This window comes from Hyaena hyaena, unplaced genomic scaffold (genome assembly GCF_003009895.1).
Source record: "Hyaena hyaena isolate Hyena2069 unplaced genomic scaffold, ASM300989v1 scaffold_1, whole genome shotgun sequence".
NCBI lineage: Eukaryota > Metazoa > Chordata > Mammalia > Carnivora > Hyaenidae > Hyaena > Hyaena hyaena.
In genome coordinates, this window is record NW_024080633.1 from 6,798,362 (window position 1) to 6,819,351 (window position 20,990).

A 20,990-nucleotide genomic window follows, 5' to 3' on the forward strand; every position below is an offset into this window, starting at 1 on the left:
GGGGGGGGCATCTGGCTTCTGGGCTCGGAACTGTTTCTTCCAACGACCTTTCATGCAGCCGGTTGATAAGTAAAAGAAAGGGAGGTGGGCCGGGGCTCCAGCAGGGGTGAACACCTGCTATGTTGTCTCCCACCCCCAGGACGCCCTGCAGGGGGAGCAGGAAGGGAAAAGGAGGCATCAGGGTGCCGTGGGGACGGCACAGCAGGAAGCCACTTCTGTCCCCGGGCTGAAGGGTCAAGGGGAAAACGTGTCCCTGGACCTGAGTGAGGCCGGACCGGGGAGGGGCATCAGAGGAGGCTTCTCCAGGCAGGCACAACTCAGCAGGTGTCACCCGGCCAGTGGTCCCCAGACCCGCTGATGCCCACCTGCAGGGGCCGGCTGTTCAATTTCCAGGGGATTTCGTGAGCCGGTTGGTATAAACACACCCGTTGTTAAAAACTCAATTCAGTAAACTTACAATTAATGAATCCTCTTCAAAGCCAAGGTAATCCGTCCCCAGAACTCCTCGCTTCCTGTTGATTTGGCTGCAGTTTGCTACCAGCCATGGCCGGAGGTCTCTCCGCCCGCCCATCTGCACGGCGACGAAGCCCCCACGCGACTCTTCCCGACTCCGTGCGCAGGTGCACGGTAGCCTGAAATGGATTCCGATGGAAGTGTTTACACCACAGAAAGTGGCCAACACAGCAGATTAGGGCTTCTCACAGTGCCCCCCGCCACCAGGCTGGCACATGCCAGCCTCCACCACAACTCTGCCCTCTGGCCTCCGGCCCCTGACTCCCACTGATGAAGCCCAGCCAGAAGCCAGCTGGTCAGGGCACTGGGCTCCTGGGGCTCAGAGGGAAATCCAGAAGGTAGGGAACAGGTACGGAAGAAACCGACAGACAGCAGTTGGTATGCCAGGCCGCGGCTGTCAGGGTGACAGAGGACACCTTGTGACCCCTGTCCCCCTCCACATGGGGTGGACATCTGTGCAGGAGCTCAGCCCTCCTTGGCACTGGCCCAGGCAGCCAGCTGGGAACTGGGGACTTCTTTCCGTCAGGGAGACTCGGGCCGGCGCCCAGATTACGTATCAGATGACGTCAGACCCGAGGACCAAAACCCTTTGACGTTCCTTAAGATAACGATAGCATCTTCTTACGCAAAGAAAGTGATGTTCCTCTTCTGCTTGATTCGTCGCCAGCACGCTCACATGCCAAGGGTCAGCGGTCCTCAGGCTGAAGCTGCACCACCATCCCCGGAGGGCTTGTGGGAAGAGAGACTGCCAGCACCTCCCCCCGCCCCCGCCGTTCTGATCCACTGAATGTGACGTTTTGATATCATAGGAAATACATAATTTGGTCTTTACCCCAGGCTCGTGGCCAGAGCTCCTCAACCTTTGTGGTTTTCTGACTGATAAATGTGCTTGGAGCATCCTTGATTCTAATAGTTGATCTTTAACCCCAGTTCTGACACAGACGCTCTGGGGAGATCTTTCCTGGGTGGTGGGGACATCTTTTGTTCCAACGAGGTGACCCTGGGCGGCTCCGGGACAGCTTCAGGATGGGGCTGGTTGCTGAAAAGACCATGATTCAGCCCCACCCCTCATCCCCCCGGGAAGGGAGAGGGGCTGGAGACTGAGTTCATGGTCTTCCTGCCTGTGTGATCCCATGTCCATAAAAGTCCTTAAGGTATGCGGTTTGGAGGGTTTCCAGGTTGTGAATGTGTGTTTGTGCCGGGAGGTGACACACCCCCAGCTCCACAGGGATAGAGGCTCCTATGCTCAGGGCCCTCCCAGACCTTACCCTGTGTACCTCACCCTGTGTATCTCACCATGTGTATCTCCTAATCTGGCTGTTCACCCATTTTCCATGACAGCAGCCTTTGTAATAAATCAGTAACCGTAAGCAACGGTCTTCCTGGGTTCTGTGAGTCCCTCTAGCAAATTAGGGAACCTGGGGAGGGGCTCACGGGAACCTCTGACCGCAGCCAAGTCACAGTCGGGGAACCTGGGGACCCACCCCTTGCAATTGGCGTGTGTGGTCAGGACATCTGTGGGACACCCATCTGGCATGCGAGAACCGGTCTGTGTGGCTGGGGGTCCGAGAGTAAAGGAAAGAAAACAGTTTTTCTAGGGCTGCCTAGGGGGGCTCAGTCCGCTGAGTGTCCGGCTCTTGACTTCAGCTCAGGTCACAAGCTCATGGTTTGTGGGATCGAGCCCTGCATCAGGCTCTGTGCTGACAGCATGGAGCCTGCTTAGGATTCTCTGTCGTCTGTCTGTCTCTCTCTCTCTCTCAATCTCTCCCCTCTCCTGCCAAGATAAATAAATAAACATTTAGGAAAAAAACAAAGAAAACCGTTTTCCTGGACAGTGAGCCTGGGGTGGGGCCTGAGGGTGCACGTCCGGGGTGAGCTGATCACAAGGCTCCTGCCCCACAATCAGAGGGTCTCGCTGTTTTATCACGTCAAGCCCAGGCGTGGAGCCAGGTGGGCCAAGGGGACACCCGTGGGCCAGCGTCTGCATTGCCTGCAAAGAGGAGACCCCCCCAAGGCCCAGGAAACAGGGAGGCCTGCACAGAGCACTCAGGAGCCCTCCGCAGGGGAGGCCAGGGCAGTGCCACAGCCCAAGACGAGGGTTGCCCTCTCCGCTCGGGAGCCAGCGGTTGGCAGACGAAGTCCCCGTGGGCTGAGGACAGAGTGTGAAGTGGAAAGAGAAATGTCAGTGGCGAGAGGAAGATGGCGGCATAGGAACAAAGACGCTGGCCGCGGAGGCCGAGGGGTTCGGGCTCACGGGATCGTTCTCTCGGAGGAGGTGCCGGGAACAAGCCAAGGAAGGCAGAGACGAGAGAGAGCCTTCTGTGGGATTCCTCTTATAGCAAGTTCAAGAACAGGGAACACTGAGCTACGGGGACAGAAACCAGGCGGAGAGCTGGGCGTGTTCCGCAGTTTGACCAGGGCGGTGGTCACACGGGCAGACACGTCCGCAAACGTTCGTCAAGCTGCACACCTCAGCTGCGTGGGCTTTGCCGTGAGGGGGTTACACCTGCCTGCGTGTCCACCCGGACTCGGCCTCACCGATTCATTTCTGGCACGTTTACCGAGGCCGCCTGTGTGCGAGCCTGGAGAAAAAGCCACCCTCCGTGCCCCGACCGTACGGCCTCCCCACCACACGGCACAGCCTGAGCAACGGGGGCTTCCAAGAAGCAGGAGAGTGTGAGCCAAAGGCGCTGGCCAGGGCCTGCGGGACGTCAGCGGGTCGCCGAGATGCTCCAGTGAGATGGGAGAGGACCAGGAGGCTGTCCCCAGGAGGGCAGTGGAGGGACGTGTGCTCCAGGCAGAAAGGACAGTTCGTGCCTTCAGGAAACCGCGAGCCTTCGGGCTGGCTGCAGTGTGAGCTTCGGCGGTGGGAGAAAGCCAGAGTCATGGTCAGGGAGATGGGAAGCCCCTGGGGTGCTGCAGAGTCCGGGCTTTTCCCCCAAGGGCAGAGGCCATCTCCAAAAATGTCACATGCCGCCCGGGGTTGGGGCTGGTGGGGGCCAGCCCGGGGTCGGGGGTGGCTGCAGGGAGAAAGCCGTGTGTGCATCCGAACAGGCATGCACACTCCCCCTCCCTGTGACCCCGTGGTTCAGCTTTGCTCCAGATAACACGAAAGCAGATGTCCACACAAAGGCTCGGATGGGGACGGCCGAAGTAGAAAGCGGGAAGTAGCCAAGTGTCCGGGAAATGGATAAAGCAGCCGTGGTGTGTGCAGATGGTGCAACTCTCTGCCCAGTAACAATAAAGAGAGGGAGCCACTGACCCGCACGTCGATGCGAGAGAATCCCAGAGCCAAGAGTTTGAGCCAAACACCCAGCCACAAGAGACTACAGTCCATGAGATTCCACTGAGGCCCAGGCCCGAAGCAGGCAACACTGATGCGTGGGGACAGAAGTCAGGGAAGAGGCTGGCGGAGAGGCTCCCGGGGGTGGGGCGGGTTGCACCCCTTGACCCGGGTGGTGGTCACATAGGCAGCTCATCAGGACGCTTCAGTATATGCTGACTGTGTATAGGTGATAACTTTTGACTCATTTTACAAAATAAGGGTAATGCGGCTGGGCAGACGCCGCAGGGGGTCTGCGGGAGGGCAGGCCGAGGGATGTGAAGGCTAAGGGCATCATGGGACTTTGTCCCCCTTGCTCTGGACCCTTGGAAAAGAGGAAAGGCGGCACTCACATGCCCCGTGACCTTTCTCCCCATGGCAAGCCCCACCCGCTAACACCTTGACCTCTCCTCTTTGCCCCTCCCACCCCAGCACACACACACACACACACGCACGCACACGCACGCACACACACACACACACACACACACGGAGCATCCTGGAATCTGGCTGGTCCCGACTGGAGCTCCTTCCCAGGAACAGGAAGTGGCCATGGCCTTGATTCTTTCCTGGGACGGCTGTCACAGCGCCTGACCCATGGTTGCCCTCATCCTCTCCGCCACCTTTTCACACTGCAGGCCTGATCCCGTCACCCTCCTCTGAGGTCTCCCCTTTGCTCTTGGGGGAAAGACCAAAATCCCGCCATGGCCACCAAGCCTACACGATCTGGCTCCTGCGAGCCTCGGCCCGGCTCACTCAGACACATCACCCTTTCAGTTTCTCAAAAGTCTCTTTCCGGGGCACCTGGGTGGCTCAGTCGGTTAAGCGTCTGACTTCGGCTCAGGTCATGATCTCGCGGTTCGTGGGCTCAAGCCCCGCATCGGGCTCTGTGCTGACAGCTGAGAGCCTGGAGCCTGTTTCAGATTCTGTATCTCCCTCTTTCTCTCTGACCCTCCCCTGTTCATGCTGTTTCTCTCTCTCAGAAATAAATAAAACATTAAAAAAAAAAAAGTCTCTTTCCAACCTCAGGGCCTTTGCACCTGCTTCTGGCCTCACCTGCAAGGCTTTTGTTCTTAGCTGATTCTTACCCCCACCCTGTTCCCAGCCCAGCTGTCTGTCTTGGGCAGTTTTTCCTGACAGTGCCGAACAGGTCAATCTGTGACAGCGCACCTGTGGACTTAACCTCCCCACTGGGTCATCATCTCCTTGAGGCAAGATCTGTGTCTTTCCCCTCCATCGCATGCCCGCTTCTCAGCACAGCGCCAGCGCCCAGCGAGAAATTCCTGCCGACTGAGTCCCCCAAGGGCAGGGGGGCTTTGCACTCCCTCCCTAGAGGTCCCAGACCTTTCAAGGGGGAAGCAGCACTTGGTGGATTCCAAGGCACATTCCTGCTGTGTGACCCTTCCCCTCACCCCAACTTCCCCACCTGGGAGCTGGGGTGCCGGGCTCATGCCCAGGACACTCAGGCGAAGGGAACGTCTTGGCCCTCTGTGAGCCACAGAGGCCTCAGAGCGAGCAGGACGCAAGAGCAGAGGAAAATTTAGACCCAGGCGCGGAGTCCTCGGCAGCCAGAGGTGGCCACGCCCTTCCTTGCAGGGCCCGGTGAGGGGAGTGGGGCCGGGCGCAGCCTGGGGGCGTTTTGGTCTCCATGCCAGGGACTCCGGCAGTCAGGCCGCAACGCCTGGCGTCAGGAACTGTCCCAAGGTGAGGCTGCTTGGGGCCTCAGCTCGTGCGGTAGACGTGTCAGCAGGTCTCTTCAAGCCCAGACAGCCAGGCTGCTCCTCCGCCCCCAAGCAGGCCCCAAACACGCAGAGCGCCCTGCCCAGACCTGACTGCGCCCGCTGGCACCCCCAGCGCAGCAGAGGACGGGCCGCCGTGGGGCTCGGGTGGCGGGCTGCCCGGCGCGCTGGGGAGAAGTCCGCCCGAGGGGCCTGGGGCCTGTCGGGTCCTGCTGGACGCAGCCCCGTGAGCGAGGTGGGGCTCCTGGCTGCTCAGAGAGGCGCCTCTGTCCCAGCCACGTGCTCCCCCGGCCCGCACCCGGGGGGCCTGCGTTGCGCCGTCGGGCTGCGCCCTGAGACGTGCACATCGGGACCGATCCTCCTCTCCAGGGCTGCTGCTGCTGCTAGAGATGGTGGAGATGCTGGGGGTGACGTGCAGATGATGGTGAAGGCGGTGGTGATGATGGTGATGAAGATGAGGATGATGGGGGTGAAGGTGATTATGATGAAGGTGATGCAGGTGGTGAGGACCAACAGCTAGAAGCCAGCCGGGGTTCCGTTTGGTTTCATCTCAGGAGGGTATCGAAGGAGACTAAGTAGGTCTCATTTCCCCACCGACCGAAGCCGCTCACAGCGGCCCTGAGCCGTGCTCGGGGGATGAACTGGGCGACGGGGAAGGGAGGCCGCAGGGGGTGCTGCCGGCTCCAGCCCCCCCCACTGCCGTCCCTCAGTCTGATGAGAGTTACCGCCTCGGAGGGTGGCGGGAAATGCCAAGCACCCGCCTGGCGTCCGGTTAGGACGGACTGAGTATAGCTTCCGTCACGTTTGTGCCCACCCTCAGCTCGCCGCCCGTGGTGCCGCTCCTCCGCACCCCTCGCTCCCCTGGGCCCCCCTCACCCTCCCGTCCTCAAATAAGGCAGCCAGCTCCGACCCTGGGGCGCCCTGGGAGCACCTCCGTCCTGCACCCCCGGCCCTCCCCACCCCGTGCTCTGCGTGCGCCTCAGCTGACGTGCCAGCCACCTCTGCGGCGGGGCTGCCGGGACGCAGCCCTTGTCCCTCTGAAGCCCCTTCTCGTTTCTTCCCTCTGACTCTGGGCCCTTGGGCTGGAGCGCTGATTGGCCTGTTGTGTCGTCTGGCTCACGGGTCCGGGGGCCCCACGGTCATGCAGCGCTTCGGATGAAATGCAGGCTCCGGAGCTCGAGAGGCTCGCCCAGACCCGGAGGAAAGCGAGGCAGGGGCGTGGTGGGCGGAGCAGGGCACGCGTGGGGGCTCCTGCGGGGGCCGGCCTGCCTCTGAGGCCTCAGGGCAGTGGGGGGCCTGGAGGCCGTCCAGCAGGGCCGCGAACCCCCTCGCTTGCCAGGTGTAAGCTCGCAAGAGACTGCAGGCCTGTGGCCCTGGGGGGGTGGGGAGGGGACAGGGTCCGGAGCCCCGCCTCCCCCTCTTCCCAGGACTTGGTGCTGGGCGCTGCTCTGCAGAGAAACGTGCGGAATGCTCTTGCGGCTGTTCTGCCCTGTCCTGCCTCCGGGAGGGTCTGGTCACATGATGCTAAATTAAATCACGGAGGCCCTGACCCCACCTGCCCGAGAAGGCAAGGCCCCCAGAGTTTGTAAAACCCGATAACGGTGGCAAACAAGGCTTTTTTTTTTTTTTTTTTTAGTAGCACGTGGGCCAAATGTAACAAAGACAGTGATGCCCCCTGCTCCCCGGGGCCAAGGGGCAACAGCCACGGATGCCAGAGAGAGAACAGCTCAGGAGCCCCAGGGCTGCTTCCGGCCTCTCGCCCAGGACCACAAACCTAGGCTGGAAGGGGCTGCACGGAAGGGCCTGGAAGCCTGTTGGAAGGGCTGGCCGGACGTCCCCGGCAGCCCGGAGTCTGGGGGGCTTCCTTCCGCTGCAGGCCCACCTCCCAGCGTGCCAGCGGCCTGGGGCTTGCAGTTCAGCAGCAGGACCCTCAGAGGCAGGGATGAGCAGGCGGGGCCCCAGTTTTCCGAGAGATGAGTCGGTGCTGCAACTCCAGCCCCAGACCGCAGGTTGCTTACAGATTACCAGCCTGTAGAGCCTGTAGGGAGGGGACCCGCACCCCCAAGTGCGGTCAAGTCAGAGGACTGTCTGCAGGCACAGGAAGAGCCTTTGATGGAACTTCTCGTCCTTTCCTTCAGCAGCAGATCAAAACTTGGAGAGAATCACCCAGAAGCCTTGTGAAAATGCAGGCTGTGGGGCCGGGATGGGGGCCTGAGCCTCTGCCTTTCTTTTTTTTTTTTTTTTTTTGGTATGTTTTATTTATTTCTGAGAGAGAGAGAGAGAGAGAGACAGCGTGAGCAGGGGAGGGTCAGAGAGAGAGGGAGACACAGAATCTGAAACAGGCTCCAGGCTCTGAGCTGGCAGTCAGCACAGAGCCTGACGCGGGGCTTGAACCCACGAACCGTGAGATCATGACCTGAGCCGAAGTCGGACGCTTAACCGACTGCGTCACCCAGGCGTCCCGAGCCTCTGCCTTTCTGACAAGTTCCCAGGCACTGCTGCTGCTGGTCTGGGGAGCACAGGGTCAGAACCAGCGCCCCCAAGGATGTTTGGAGGGAGTGGGGCTGGGGGCTGGCAAACGAGCAGCTCCGCGGGAACGACTGTCCAGAACGGGAATGTCCGAATGGCGCCGCACAGAGGCGAGGGGTGTCCACCGCTCCCTGAGGACCCACGGCATGCCAGTCCATACGCCTGTGACATAAGGAGGGCTCTCTTCATGCTCAGCCGTGATTTAAGGGCCTACCCGGAAAGCCTGAAAGCCACGGGATTCACGGATTTGTCCGACGCGTACTTACTGAGCGAGCGCGGTCGTCCGGGCCCCGCACCGACTCCTGCGGTACGTCTATGAACAAACCACGGAAGGTCCTTGTCTCAAAACGTGGTTTTACGCTATGATGATGATTGTTTATCACACAGAGGTGAAGAAATGGGAACCCAAAAACCCATGAGACCCCGGCCCCTGTCATCAGCCTCACTTCCCCGCTGTCCCCAGGCACTCCCGGGTGCTGCCCCCAGGCCCATGTGACAGGCAGGAATCACCGCTGTTTCCAGTCCGCTTCTGTTCCCATCACCCTGAACTTCCACGCCGGCTTTGGCTCCCCGGCTGCGCTTTTCGAAGGCCGCGGAGTGTGTCCGTCGGGGCCTTCGCCACCACCCGCTGACCCAAGGTCAGCAGCGGGCACGGAAGTCGCTCACAGCCGTGGCCGTTAATATCGGCTACTTCGCGAGGGGGGTGGGGGTGGAGGGGGTCTCCTGGCCCATCGTGGCCGTTTCCCGCGTGGGGGTCCCCCGGAATTCCGGGCTCGCGGTAGAGCCGCGCAGACGCGTGGTCAGCGGCACGGAGCCGAGCCGGGGAAACCGAGCAGCGCGCGGTCGGTGAGTAAGGGGACGTCGAGGCTCGTCCAGCGGTTGAGTCGGTGGTTCCTGGGGACGCCGGCCAGACCCCCGCCAGCAAGCGCCTGCAGTCCTGGTTTCTCTTTCAGGCCTCGTGACCACCCCTGCAGCTGCACAGGAATGCGGTTTACCAAGGACCGGCGGCCGGGGCGGGAGGGGCGCCTCCCCGGGCCAGGGGCTTTTCCCCGCTCTGCTGACGCTGCTCCTCCCCGGGCCGCTGCGGGGACAGGCTCCCGGCCCTGCTGCACATGGGGACTGCTGGCCAAACTCCCCGGAGCCAGCTGCCCCCCAGCCCAGCGAGGTCAGCTTCTCTGCGACCGAGGCCTGGGAGTTATTATAGCTTTAAGTTCCCACCAGGCCGTTCCCCTGTGCAGCGGGGCTGCTCAGTTCTGCTCACACGGCTGCATCTCACATGCAAGGCAGTGGGAGCTCAGAGGGGTTGAGTCATTTGCCCAAAGTCACACAGCGGAACGTGATGGGGTCAGAGTCCCCATTTGTCCGATTCCTGGGCTGAAGCCCCTGTCCACCCTGACCGTAGGGCAGAGGCAGTCACTCTCCCGCTGTAACTTTCCCCTTGGTTTTTAAGGAGAAGCAGGGGTGCATCAGGAGGCAGAGAATGTGGCCGCGGGATGGGGCTGAGCCCCCCATCAGACTCTCCTCCTGGGCACACTCTCCTCTGGGGGCCCACCCTGCACTCCGCCTGTGGCTCCTGACCCCCCCCCTCCGTGGGTGGGGAGGGGGCCCTGGCCTCCCCCAGCTTTGACCTCATCTCCCCAGGCACCCGCGGTGATTCCCCGGGTCACGAACCCACGCTGGACAGCTCACACCACTGTCCTGGGGTGTCTGGGCCCTCACAGATAGAGAGGCAATTCTGATTCCCCTCCGCCCCTCATCACACTGGGAAGAGTGGCCTTGGGCAAGTCCCCCTGGGTTTCTTCATCTGTAAACTAAACTTGTTATTGAAAATATTTGCCCAGCCCCTGGCTGTGAGGACTCAGACCGATAAGCTGGCGGTAAAGCTCTGTAAATGGGGGAAGCAAATATTAGCTCTAGCGTCACGTGCCGGAAGGGCCAGGTCCCGTCATGCCAGGGCAGCTGGGAGAGCCAGCCGCAGTCCCACTCGACCGCCTGCCACGACTTGGGGTCACGTCTTACATTTTCTGGGCCTCAGCTTCCTCACCTGTAGAATGGGAAAGTAAGGGTCCTGTGCAGACTTTCCTCACTGGCCTCGTGTACAGATTAAATGCCTCAGTCCCTGAAGCCCCTTACAGGGCAGGCACCTCAGAAAGAAGGGTGGCCGTGGTGGCAGGCAGGCCCTTCTGGAGAGTTCCCAGGCCATGCTTCTGCTCTTCCCGGGCGGGAAGGAGACTTTGTTCCTTTGTTAGCTCATTGTCCCCCTTTCCCCTGGAAGTGTCCAGACCCTGCAGTCCCAGCCTCGAGTTCAAGCCCTAGTTCTGTCACTCATGCTGTGTGACCTCAGGCTCAAGATTGGCCTCTCTGAGCCTCAGCTGCGTGCATAAAGTACATCCTGTCCACTAGCCAGTGGCAGCGCTAAGGGAACCGCCATAGGGAGAAGGGAGGCCGAAGGGCCCAGAGCAGCCCCCGGGAATGAACAGTCATAGGATTTGGTGGGGGCAGAGACATGGTGGTTTTGACAGGGGAGCCTCCCAATTCCAGGACCCCCAGGGGCGCACCCTGAAGCTGGCCAGTCCTCCCTTCCACTGGTTCCCCAGCTCCCAAGCCCCTGCAGGGTGGGGGGCTGGCGGGGGGCTGCTGTGTCTGAGCCCCTCCCTACTGCTGGGCCCCTCCCTCTGCGGTCACCACCTTGCAAGTCCAGTGCCCAGATGGGAAAACTGAGGCTGGGAAGGGAAACCCTCTCCCAGGTCACACGGGCCCGCTGCTTGCCGCGCTCCGCACGCCCGGCGGCTGTGGTTTCCCGGGACTGAGCGTGTTCCTGGAACGCAGCGGGGCTCTCGGGACCTGCGCTGCTAAATCCAGGAACGTCCCGGTCTACACGGCCAGCTAGCAGTTCGTCCAGTAGAGGCCTGACAGGAGTCACATGTGTGCCTGTTCCCGGCGCGGCGCTAAGCACGTAAAAAGAAACAGGTGACCATAATCTCAATGCTCTGTCCCGTTTAACCCAAGGCGTCTCTAACATTTTCATTTTAACACACGATCCATATAGAAATGGCTAATGGGGCATTTTTCCTTTCTTCTTTTTGTACTAACTCTTCAAAATCGAGTGTACTTTACACTTAACAGCTAGATTTGCCAAATAAAAGAGGGGTTGAAATTAACTGAATTTCAGATAAATGATGAAAAAAAATTGTGTGGTGTAAGTATCTCCTCAATATTGCACGGAACATATTGACACTAAAGCTTATTTCTTATACACAGTTACGTCGCCTGGGTGCCCGTATCTGTATCTGCGACGCCTTCCAATCCATTCCAGCAAATCTGGGTTCAGAGGCTAAAGGGGACGGGGCGCCCCGAGGAGTCCAAGAGAGCCGGTCACCCAGAGTCGGCCTCCACAGACCTGCCTTCCCTCTCCGTGGTCCCCTGACCTCCATCCCTTTGTGGCCCATGACATTATCGGTCTTTGTCCTGGTCAAGCTTTTTGGAAGCAACTCAACACATTCTATTTCCCACAATCTCTTGGCAGATAAACAGGCGACAGGGAAGAAAGTCCACATCTCGCCCACAGTTCTCCGTATCAGCAAATTTTCAAAATCCGGAAAAGGGCTCAGGGCTGGGGGGCGGGGGGGGGGTGTTGGCGCAGGGCAGGTAGGGAGGAAGGATGGGGGCCCCAGTGATGGGGGACCGGGTGCCCACCTCCTTCCCGGGCTTTCCTCTCCAGACCCTAAACCTCAGCCTCGCCCAACGTGGGCTGAGACGCTCCAGGGGGAGCCTCTGACCCCGGGGTGTCTCTCTCTGCCTCAGTTTACGCATCCAAACACACTGGAAGTTCCAGACCGGAGCCCTGGGATGGGGAAGCGGAGACTGCGAGGCGGCCGGCGAAGGACGCGGCCTGGGCCAGAGGTACGTCCGTGGGAGCCAGTCTGCGTCGGGGGTATAGTGGTGAGCGTAGCTGCCCTCCATGGAAGCCGCCCTCCCCGGGCCGTCGCCGTCGGGGCTCCTGGTGCCCGGAGGGTGCTCGTTCAGAGTGTCGGGGAGTGTGGGAAACAAGGCCGCGGCTGGAACAGAGGCCCAGAGAGGGAGGCCCCAGCCGAGGGCACACAGCACACCCACGGAGGGGCTAGAAGCGCCCCCCCCCCAGCCCCCTGCTATGCACCGTGTCACCCCGCCGAGCACTGCTGCCGAGGGGCCCAGGACTGTGGTGCCTTTTCCCTGTGGGCAAAGTGAGGCTCCAGGGGGCCACGCCTTAGCTGAAATCACCCAGCCCAGGGGGCCGCGCCCGGGCCCCTCTCACCCAGCCCAGCACTCTCCATGCAGCCCAGTCCAGCCCATCATGTGATCTGCGCGGCCCCTGGTTCAAAAATGAATAAGGATTGTACAGTGGCGACAGCAGAGCTTTAAACCACACCCAGGGCCGTTCTGAAAGTGGGGTCCTAGGCACAGGGCACATACCCATGAGCCCCCAAGGAGGAGAGCGCAGGCAAGAGGGAGGGGGTCCCCTCAGGTGTAGCCTTGTGTGGCCACCTTCCCTGCTCAGGACCCCTAATCTCCTCCCTAAGCCCAGGCTCTCCCTCCTCCACCCTGCTCTTCACGCTGCCCGCTAAACCCTCCAACCCCCGGCCCTCCGTGTGCCAGCTCGCCTCTCCCCCCTCCCCCCGCCTCCCTCCCCGCTCTGTGTCTTCTGTCTGCCCGTCTGTCCCTGCTGGTCTGAGCAGGACTCTGCGTCCTCAGAGGTTATCTTTCATTGGTGGGCACCACACTCTGTCCCCAGTAGAGCCTCACAGTCTGACCTGGTCCCCCCCCCCCCCGCCTCACTGCCACCTGGGCACACCCCATGCCGTGCGTACCCCAGCCCCGTCCCCTGTGGCCACCAGGGCCAGGAGGGAGACATCACCGCAGGCACAAATCTAAGGGGCGCCAAAACCGGTCCACGATCAAGACCCACAGGGGTGTGTTCTTGCGGCATTTTTAAAACTCAAGAGTAATGCCAAGCCTCCAAGATGAAGAAAAATAGCAAAGTGTTAAATAAAGACAGCATCAGGATTCTGATTCTTCTTTTTGCTCAGGCTCCAGTGTGGCTCGGCAGGGCACGGTTTCAGAGCCCGTGTGGCTTTGCAATGTTAATATTTTGTTGTTCTTTCACTTTGTGCATCACTGTTGCTTTTTTTTTAACTTTTTTTTTTTTTTTAAGTAATCTTGATACATGACGTGGGTCTCGAACTCACGGCCCCAGGATCAAGAGTCGCACGACTGAACCAGCCGGGCACCCCTGGTTTGGGTTTTCAGAAAGCTTTTGCACTGAAATACTATTTTCTTCGTCACTGAGTGTTCTCGGTGCCCCCTTAATTTTGCAAGGTGAGTTCTCACCTGCTTCCCACAGGCCGTCCAGCCAGGAAAGGATGGAGGGGGCGGCGTGCACGTCAGTAATGAAAATCACAGCTGATGTGCACTGAGGTCTGTGGGCAAATACTGTCCCAACTCTGTCCCTGCCTCCCTGTCTCCCCCCCGCCTTCCTTCTTGAGCGCCTACTGTGTGCAGAGCAGCATTCTAGATTCGAGATAAAGCAGACACGGAAACACTCCCCTGCCCACGCAGGACCCACATCCTGGTCTGGGGAGACGGACAATGAAGTAATTTAATAGGTAAGGATCAGCAAAATGTGAGGTGCGCAGAGAAAGAATAAGGAAGAAAGAAAGACGTGAACCACGGAGCCAAGAATGATGTCACTTACATACCACACCCACCGCAGGAGGGAGAGAGCCGTTAGCCAGCCCCATTTCTCAGATGAGGAAACTGAGGCAGCTTGCGCAGGAAGTGGCAGAGCCCGGGGTCTCACCCTGGGCAGGCTGATGTCAGGTGTGTCACTGGGTCGGGTGGGGCGGAGTGGAGAAGTGTCGGGGGGGGGGGGAATGGGTACCAAGTGCAACCAGATTGTGTGCCTTTCTCCACTCCAAGGTCCTCACCTTCCTAAGAGAAAAGACCAGGTTGGCTCGGTTGGGGCTTCCCTGGATCCTCTGTTTACCGACTGAGCCTCAGGGTGGGGGCCAGCCTGACCACCCCCACCCCCACCCCCGGGGGCGGGGCCCCTTTAAGGCCGCTCCTGGGTCTAGTGCAAGTTCATTCATCCAGGGGCCCCTGCTGACTCACGCTTATGAAAGTGATTTTCCTGGCCCCGCCCCCCGCCCGCCTCCTCCCAGCCCGTGAAATACCCTCGCCTCCGGACTCGCACAGCCTCCTCGGTCCCCACGAGGCAAGGGCAGCCCGCTCCCCGGTGGCTCCGTGACCCCGGCCCTCCCGGCGCCTGCCAGGTCAGGCTCCCCGGGTTCCCTCCAAGGCCTGCCGGTCAGGTGAGTGGCCTGAGCGAGGCCTGGGGGCGGCAGACAGGGGCGTGGCCGGGCAGGGTGGCCCACAGGCCCACACTCGAAGCTCTGCCCGCCGCCGCTGGGTTCCTCCTCCGCCCTCCTGTCCATGCCCGTCTCCGGGTGCCTGGCACCCTCTGCCCTGGCCGCTCGCTGTCGCCCAGCCCACGTGACGCGGCTCCTGGCAGGAAAGAGGCGTGGCCAGCCTGTGTGCTGCGGGGAGCTTGTCTGGTCCCTGCCTGCATGCACCGGCCACCCCCCGGGGTCCCAGCACTTGCACTTGGCGTCTGACAGAAGGCTTGGGGTGCTGAGCACCAGGGGACTGGGGAACCTCTGAACTCTTGAGCTCTGGGTGGGGGAGGTTCCAGAGGGAGGAGGTGCGGGGGGGGGGGTGCGCCCAGGCTGCAGGAGGTAGCACTTGTGTTGAGGGACCCTCCTTACCTTCACCCTGCCTCTCAGCCTAGTATCACTTTCTTGGTGGCGACTGTCATCATGCAGCCTTTAACACAGTTACCCACAGCCTGGGCTCGCACTCAGGGCCATCGTCTGGGACATTCCTGGGCAAGACAGCCCCTCTGTGCACCGGGGTGGGGGTGGGGGGGGTCATCAAAGTCAAATGAGCAGAGGGCCACCAGAGGTGCCCAATAAATGCAGCCGCACAGGTGCTTCAGAGTCTTGGAGCAGCTTTAAGCGTTAATAACCCTGAAAGCGCCAGTGCTGCGAACTTCGAAGTAACATCATTTACAGAGGCCGCTACTTCCATTCCTCTTATATCGATTTGTTTCTGGGAGTTACAGTCAGTCTTTCACGGGAGCTTTTTGCTGTTGGCGTTTGTCACCTTCAGCCTTTGGGGGAGGGAAAGGGGATTCAAACAAAAAGTTAACCTAATACAGGTGACAGTCCCCAACACCACAAAACTAAAAAGCATAAATGGAATGGACCTGGTTTCGGGTCACCTGCTGTCAGCTGGCAGTCGCCTTCTAACGAGGTCATGAGAGCTTTTGGCTGCTCGGGACCTTGGGACGCTACACAGGAGTGTCCCCTGGGTCGTGACCTCATGCGTGTGGATCCAGAGGCTTCCGGGAGGGAGCACTGGACTTGGATCCCAAGAGCCCTGGTGGTAAATGGGTGTCTGAACCTTCTAGGAAGAGCAGTAAGAAGGCTCAGGGAGTGCCTCTCTTCACTGGGGGACGGAACGTTCAGAGGGACCAGAGAGGTGAAGGTGTGCCCAGGGTGGGTGTGCTCAGGCCTCCGGGAGCAGGCTGCGTGCTCATTTCTGGGGGCTTTGGGGAGTCTAGGCAGGCTCAAACCACGGGTGCCAAACCCTCGTTCAGTCACCACCGGCTCTGTGACCTCAGGGGCAGGGCCTCACCTCCTTGAGCCTCAGTTTTCACGTCAGTGAAGTGGGTTTGCATGAGAATTAGGCACAGAGAGCTTTCAGCAAGGACATTTCGGGGGGTGGGGGGGAGCGGGCAGGGGGCGTTGCTGTTACTCCTGGGGACAGTAACGAGGAGGGTGGGGTCCTGGAGCTGCTTGGAGATTCCAGGAGAAAGTGGTCCGGGAGCCACAGTCCCATTCCCCAGGGCCGCCAGGCTCCTCCAGTGCCCAGTGGTTAGTAAGAAACTGCCTCCTGCCAGTTGGGGACACAGACCTATATGGCCTCCCTCCCCACCAGCGGAGGGGACAGGGCAGAAGGGCGAGCCTGGCTGGGAACAGCCTCTGGCAGAAGCCGTCATACCCACGCACTCTGGGGAAGGGCTCGCTGGCCTCAGCTTGCCTATCTATAATATGGGAGCGAGCATAAGAGCACCTCTAACAGTGCACGCGTTAAATGAGAAGCAAATTAGTTAACAGTGTTTAGAACACGCTTGGCACCTGGCCAGCTCCACAGAAGTCCAGAAACGTTAGCCTTTCGTGTTGTCCCTGTTAGTGGGGGGGGGGTGCCACCCCCAAATCCTCTCCCCAGGCAGACGGCACGGCCCCTGCAGGGAACCAGGGTGGAGAAGGCCGTGCAGCTGCTGCGACGCCAGGCTCGCCCACAGGGCGCAGAGGGTGTCCGTGGCCCTGGGCCCAGGCCCCAGCCAAGGCAAGGAAGGTGGCTCTCAGGGGGCCCGAGAGCACCAAGGAGGGAGTCCCTGATGTGCTCCCCGACGTGTCCCTTCCCGCCGTGTGACTCGGGAGAGGTCCTTTCCCTCAGAGTCTCGCTTTGCCTGCCAGGCGGAGGTGACACGGCTCACCTCTCAGGGCTGCCGGACCCAGTCACCTAGGCGCTAGCTCCTCGCAAACTGTAGAGCGCGGTGAGCGACCCCAGGTCTTCTCACTGTCCTGGCAGGTGGGTGCAGGCCGCTCTTTCGGTCATTCTGCCCACATCAGAGGTCGTACTCTGGCCTCCATCACATTTTGTCAGCTACTCAAGATTTGGGGGGACGAGTGTGAATTCGTTGCCCACTTTCCCAAATCAGAGAATGCAAATGTGGAAATCCGCCGCCTCTGGGAGAATTCTGGAGGCAGTGACCCTACTTCCCACCCCCCCGCCCCGGGGTCATGTGACCACCCACTCACTTTTGTACATGTATGAGCCCCGGGTCTCCCTGGGGCGGGCCAGCGGCATGTCCAGGCAAAGCCCCGGCACCAGTTAGCCCTGGGTTTAAAAGCCAACTGTGTGACACTGGGCCCTCTAGGCTCCAGTTTACCCGTCTGTGAAGTGGGATCATACCTGACAGCTTTCTGCATGGGGCAGCGTGAGCAGGACACAGGAGGTGGCCAGGGCAGAGCTAACGGCCACGCATTCCTCACACACTCGTGCGGATGCTGCCTTGGGGCCCTCAGGACGGCAGGGTGTGGACGTGGGCGAGCCCGGGGGCCCGCCGTTCGCGGGGTTTGGGGGATGTGGAGACAGTGAGTCTGGACCCTTCCTCAGGGTCTGCAGCTGCAAGAACGGGGTCTACGTCGCTGCGGGTAATGTGGGCCTGCGGCCAGCAGGGGGCGCCGGTGCTCCAGAGACAGCAAGCTAACAAGCCCTTTCTCCAAACCTCCTTACTCCGGGGCCCAATTCTGCACGAGCCCACCTGTTCGAGCCGAGCCCTGGGAGCAGGCAGTGAGCTCTGGTCCTTTCTCGGCAGCTCGTTTTGCTCCAGCCCGTGCTTCACGGCCGTCACCTCACTGTGTGCCCCCAGCAACCCTACGGGGTGGAGACTGCTATTCCCATTTTACAGCTGAGAGAGCCAGGAATGGGCCCCTGGTCCCCAGCTAGGAAGCACCTTGCCAGGGCCGGGTGATGGCTCCAAAGTCCACCAGCTGCACAGACCTGAGGGGCGGACTGGGGTGGGGACTGTGGCTGTCACAAAATTGCCAGCCAGGGCTTGCACCCCACCTCCCACCCCAGGGGTGAGACGAGGAGGCCTTACAGAAGATGGACGATAAGCTGTGAGTATTGTCACTGCCCACTGGTGAGACGGGGAGACTGGGCTGCAGCTCAGACAGGGGAGTGACCGGGCTGGGGGAGGGGACTGTTTGGAACGGAGCAGGTGTGAGGAGGGGAGAAGGAACAGGGGAGCGGCATCCTGATGGGCCTCAGCGAGGACCTTGGACTTGACCCAGAGGGCCACAGGACAACACCCCGTAGCTGGGAAGTGGCTGCGTGACACCCAGGGCTCACTGAGTGGCTCTTCCTCTCCCCTGCCCCCAGGCCAGCTGCCGGCTCCGAGCCCCCCACCAGCCACAGCCATGAACAACGGGAGAAAGGACCACCTTGGCTCTGGCGGTTCAGAGCCCCTCCCGGTCGTCATCATCGGTGAGTGCTGCCCCGGGCAGAGGGTGGGGACGCCCTGAGTCCCTAGACTGCAAGGCCAGGAGCCAGGCAGACGACGCAGGCCTGGCTTTTCTTTGCCACTGTTGATTTAAAATTAGCCACTGAGCACTCATTGTGTGCCTGGTGCGGTGCCTGGCAGTTTATACAACATCCCCCCCCCCCCCGCCCCGTTCCCTGTAATCCCTTCAGAACCCAGGGGCCCAGGGCAGAACGGTCACGGAGGCTGCCCAGCGAGAGCGGGGGCGGGGGGGGAGGCCTTGTCCTCAGCCCACACAGCCCCTGCGCCTGTCCCTGGAGCATGTGACGCCTGCCTCGGGTCTGCGCGGTGGGAGACAGGCGTCCCCTCCCCGCCGCGAGCAGAGACCTGAAATGGCCATTTCTGTAAATCAAAAACGGCCGAGCGTCAGCGATTTAATACGGTTTGTCCTAATGGCATTTCGCAGAAGAGTAGTATTCTCACCGGCACAACGTAAGGAGGAGGGGGAGAGCCAGGTAAGAAACGACGTCACGAGGTTAAATGCCCAAGAAGTGCCACACGCCTGCAGTGTGATTCATTCAGGCTCAGGGACCAGAGGCCCCGCAGGGGGCTTAGCACCCCTCCTCAGCCCCCTGCTCTCACCCCTGCGGAGCGCGGAGTAATCTGTGTGCTCTAACATATGACCCGTCTATCTGACAACCCACACTGTGAGCCCTGGGATAACAGGACTAGCTCTTAGTGATCTCAGAAGCTCTGTCATGTGGCTGTGTGACCGCCAGCAGGTTACTTGACCTCTCTGAGCGTCGGCTTCCTCCAGTATGAAAGGGGGAGAAGGGCAGCGTGCACTCACGAATGTTACGGGGAAAGACCGGTGGGAGAATTCACGCACTTCAGGGCCCCGTGTGGGGCCTGGTCCGGCCGGAGCACCTGTCAGTTTCTTCTTATTCGGTTATTAAAATCCCTTGACACGTCGTAAGAAACGTCAGTGATTGCTGTTAAAGCAGCACAGCGCCCGGCGCGTCGTAGGCTCTCAACGGCCATTCACCGCTTTGTTACTGACCATCGCAGTGCTCGGTGCCCGGCATACGCTCCCGGATGAATAAACGTTATGTTTTTATGAATGAAGAGCAAATCAGTTGAATGGGTCAGGTCAGGGGCGAAGCCCTGGGAACCTCTGACCCCACCCTCTCTCCTCAGGCAACGGTCCGTCGGGCATCTGCCTGTCGTACCTGCTGTCTGGCTACACCCCCTACGTGAAGCCAGATGCCGTCCACCCGCACCCGCTGCTCCAGAGGAAGCTGGCCGAGGCGCCGGGGGTCTCCATCCTGGACCAGGTGGGCCGGAGCTCTGGGGATGGGGCGGGGGGAGCTGGCGAGAAGAAAAACCCGCGTTCGTGAGACACAAGACCAAACGAGGACCGTGAGCGGCCGCGGAGGCAGGGACATGAGAGGAACCAGGGCCGTGCTGTGAGAGCTATAGACACGGCACCCACTTACCTCACGTCCCCTAGGCCAGTGGGTGTAAACGGGGGCGCCCTCCCGCTCTCCAGGGCGCCCTCGGCGATCCCCGGGGACGCCGTCGATTGCCACAACTGGAGTCACCGTGAAGCAGCTCACCTACCCCCGGTCCACACCCCTTGCCTTCCAGAAGGCCGCCCACTGTCCACCTAGTTTCCCCTCCTCCTAGCCCCTCCCACTCAAGCTGCTGGACGAGGAAGTAAGCTGGCGTTTGGTCTAGACCGGCATCTTCCAGAATGCCTTGCGCAGGACACTAGCTCCTCAGAGAAGATGTCCCTACTCCAGTCAGTCTGAGAGATGCCGGGTTTGGCAAAACTATGGGCAAATCCAGCCGCGGGACTTGTCAGAGCCTTTAACATGCTGCCGTGCGTTATCTGCTTCTGAGAGGCAGCCTTTTCCGAGTTTGTCTGACCACCCTGATATTAGGGTGGGAATGCAGAACCTGGCAGCCTTGTTCCGGTCGCCCCTCTGACCTGCGCCCCACCTCCAGGACCTGGATTACCTGTCCGAAGGCCTCGAAGGCCGGTGCCAAAGCCCCGTGGCCCTGCTGTTTGATGCCCTCCTGCGCCCAGACACAGACTTCGGGGGAAACATGGAGTCCGTTCTCACCTGGAAGCACCAGAAGGAACGAGCCATCGCCCACGTGGTCCTCGGCCGGAACCTGCCTGGGGGGGCCTGGCATGTGAGTGGGGCCGGGAGAGGCTGAGAGGGAGTCTGGGCCGATCCTGCCTGGGGCCGCGGAGAGAGTGCCTCCCAAAGATCAGGACTCCTCCATGTCCTGCCCTGTCCCTCCTCCCTTCCCCCCTGCCCTCCCACCCCCCCCCTTCCCTCTCCACCTGCCCTTCCCCCCGCCCCCTGCCGGGCTGGGGGGAGAGGCCTGAACCGAAGCGCTCCTTTTGCACACAGTCCATCGAAGGCTCCATGGTGACCCTCAGCCAAGGCCAGTGGATGGGGCTCCCAGACCTGCAGGTCAAGGAGTGGATGCGCAGGAAGCGGAGGTGAGGCGGCTCCGGAAAGCCCCAGTGGCCAGGGGTGACGGGAGAGAAAGGGGCTCAGGGGCCCGCTGACGCTGCCTTCCTTCTGCTCCAGGGCGGGGGCGGGGGGGACACTGAGGCCCAGGTGGGGAGAGGAGCACACGGGGCTGGGCTCACCCCGGGACTCCCCTCCGGTGCCCACTGGGCCCGCACATCCCTGACGCCTGGGCAGCATCCCAGCCCCTCCGG

At 60.9% G+C, this 20,990-nt stretch overlaps 1 protein-coding gene across 4 annotated transcripts in view; it reads left to right on the forward strand.

Moving 5' to 3' along the window:
* The window catches only part of OSGIN1 (oxidative stress induced growth inhibitor 1), a 31,615-nt gene that overhangs the window by 7,056 nt on the left and 3,569 nt on the right, over positions 1-20,990 (forward strand). For 2 of the 4 annotated variants that reach the window (XM_039226052.1, XM_039226059.1), the window contains exons 2-6: positions 11,908-12,006; positions 18,151-18,255; positions 19,448-19,584; positions 20,258-20,449; positions 20,674-20,765. In XM_039226052.1, the coding sequence (XP_039081983.1) occupies positions 11,908-12,006; positions 18,151-18,255; positions 19,448-19,584; positions 20,258-20,449; positions 20,674-20,765 (625 nt within the window). Of the gene's footprint in view, positions 1-11,907; positions 12,007-13,333; positions 13,459-14,333; positions 14,451-18,150; positions 18,256-19,447; positions 19,585-20,257; positions 20,450-20,673; positions 20,766-20,990 lie in introns of those variants that run through there. The other 2 variants (XM_039226079.1, XM_039226069.1) reach the window with 2 other exon arrangements.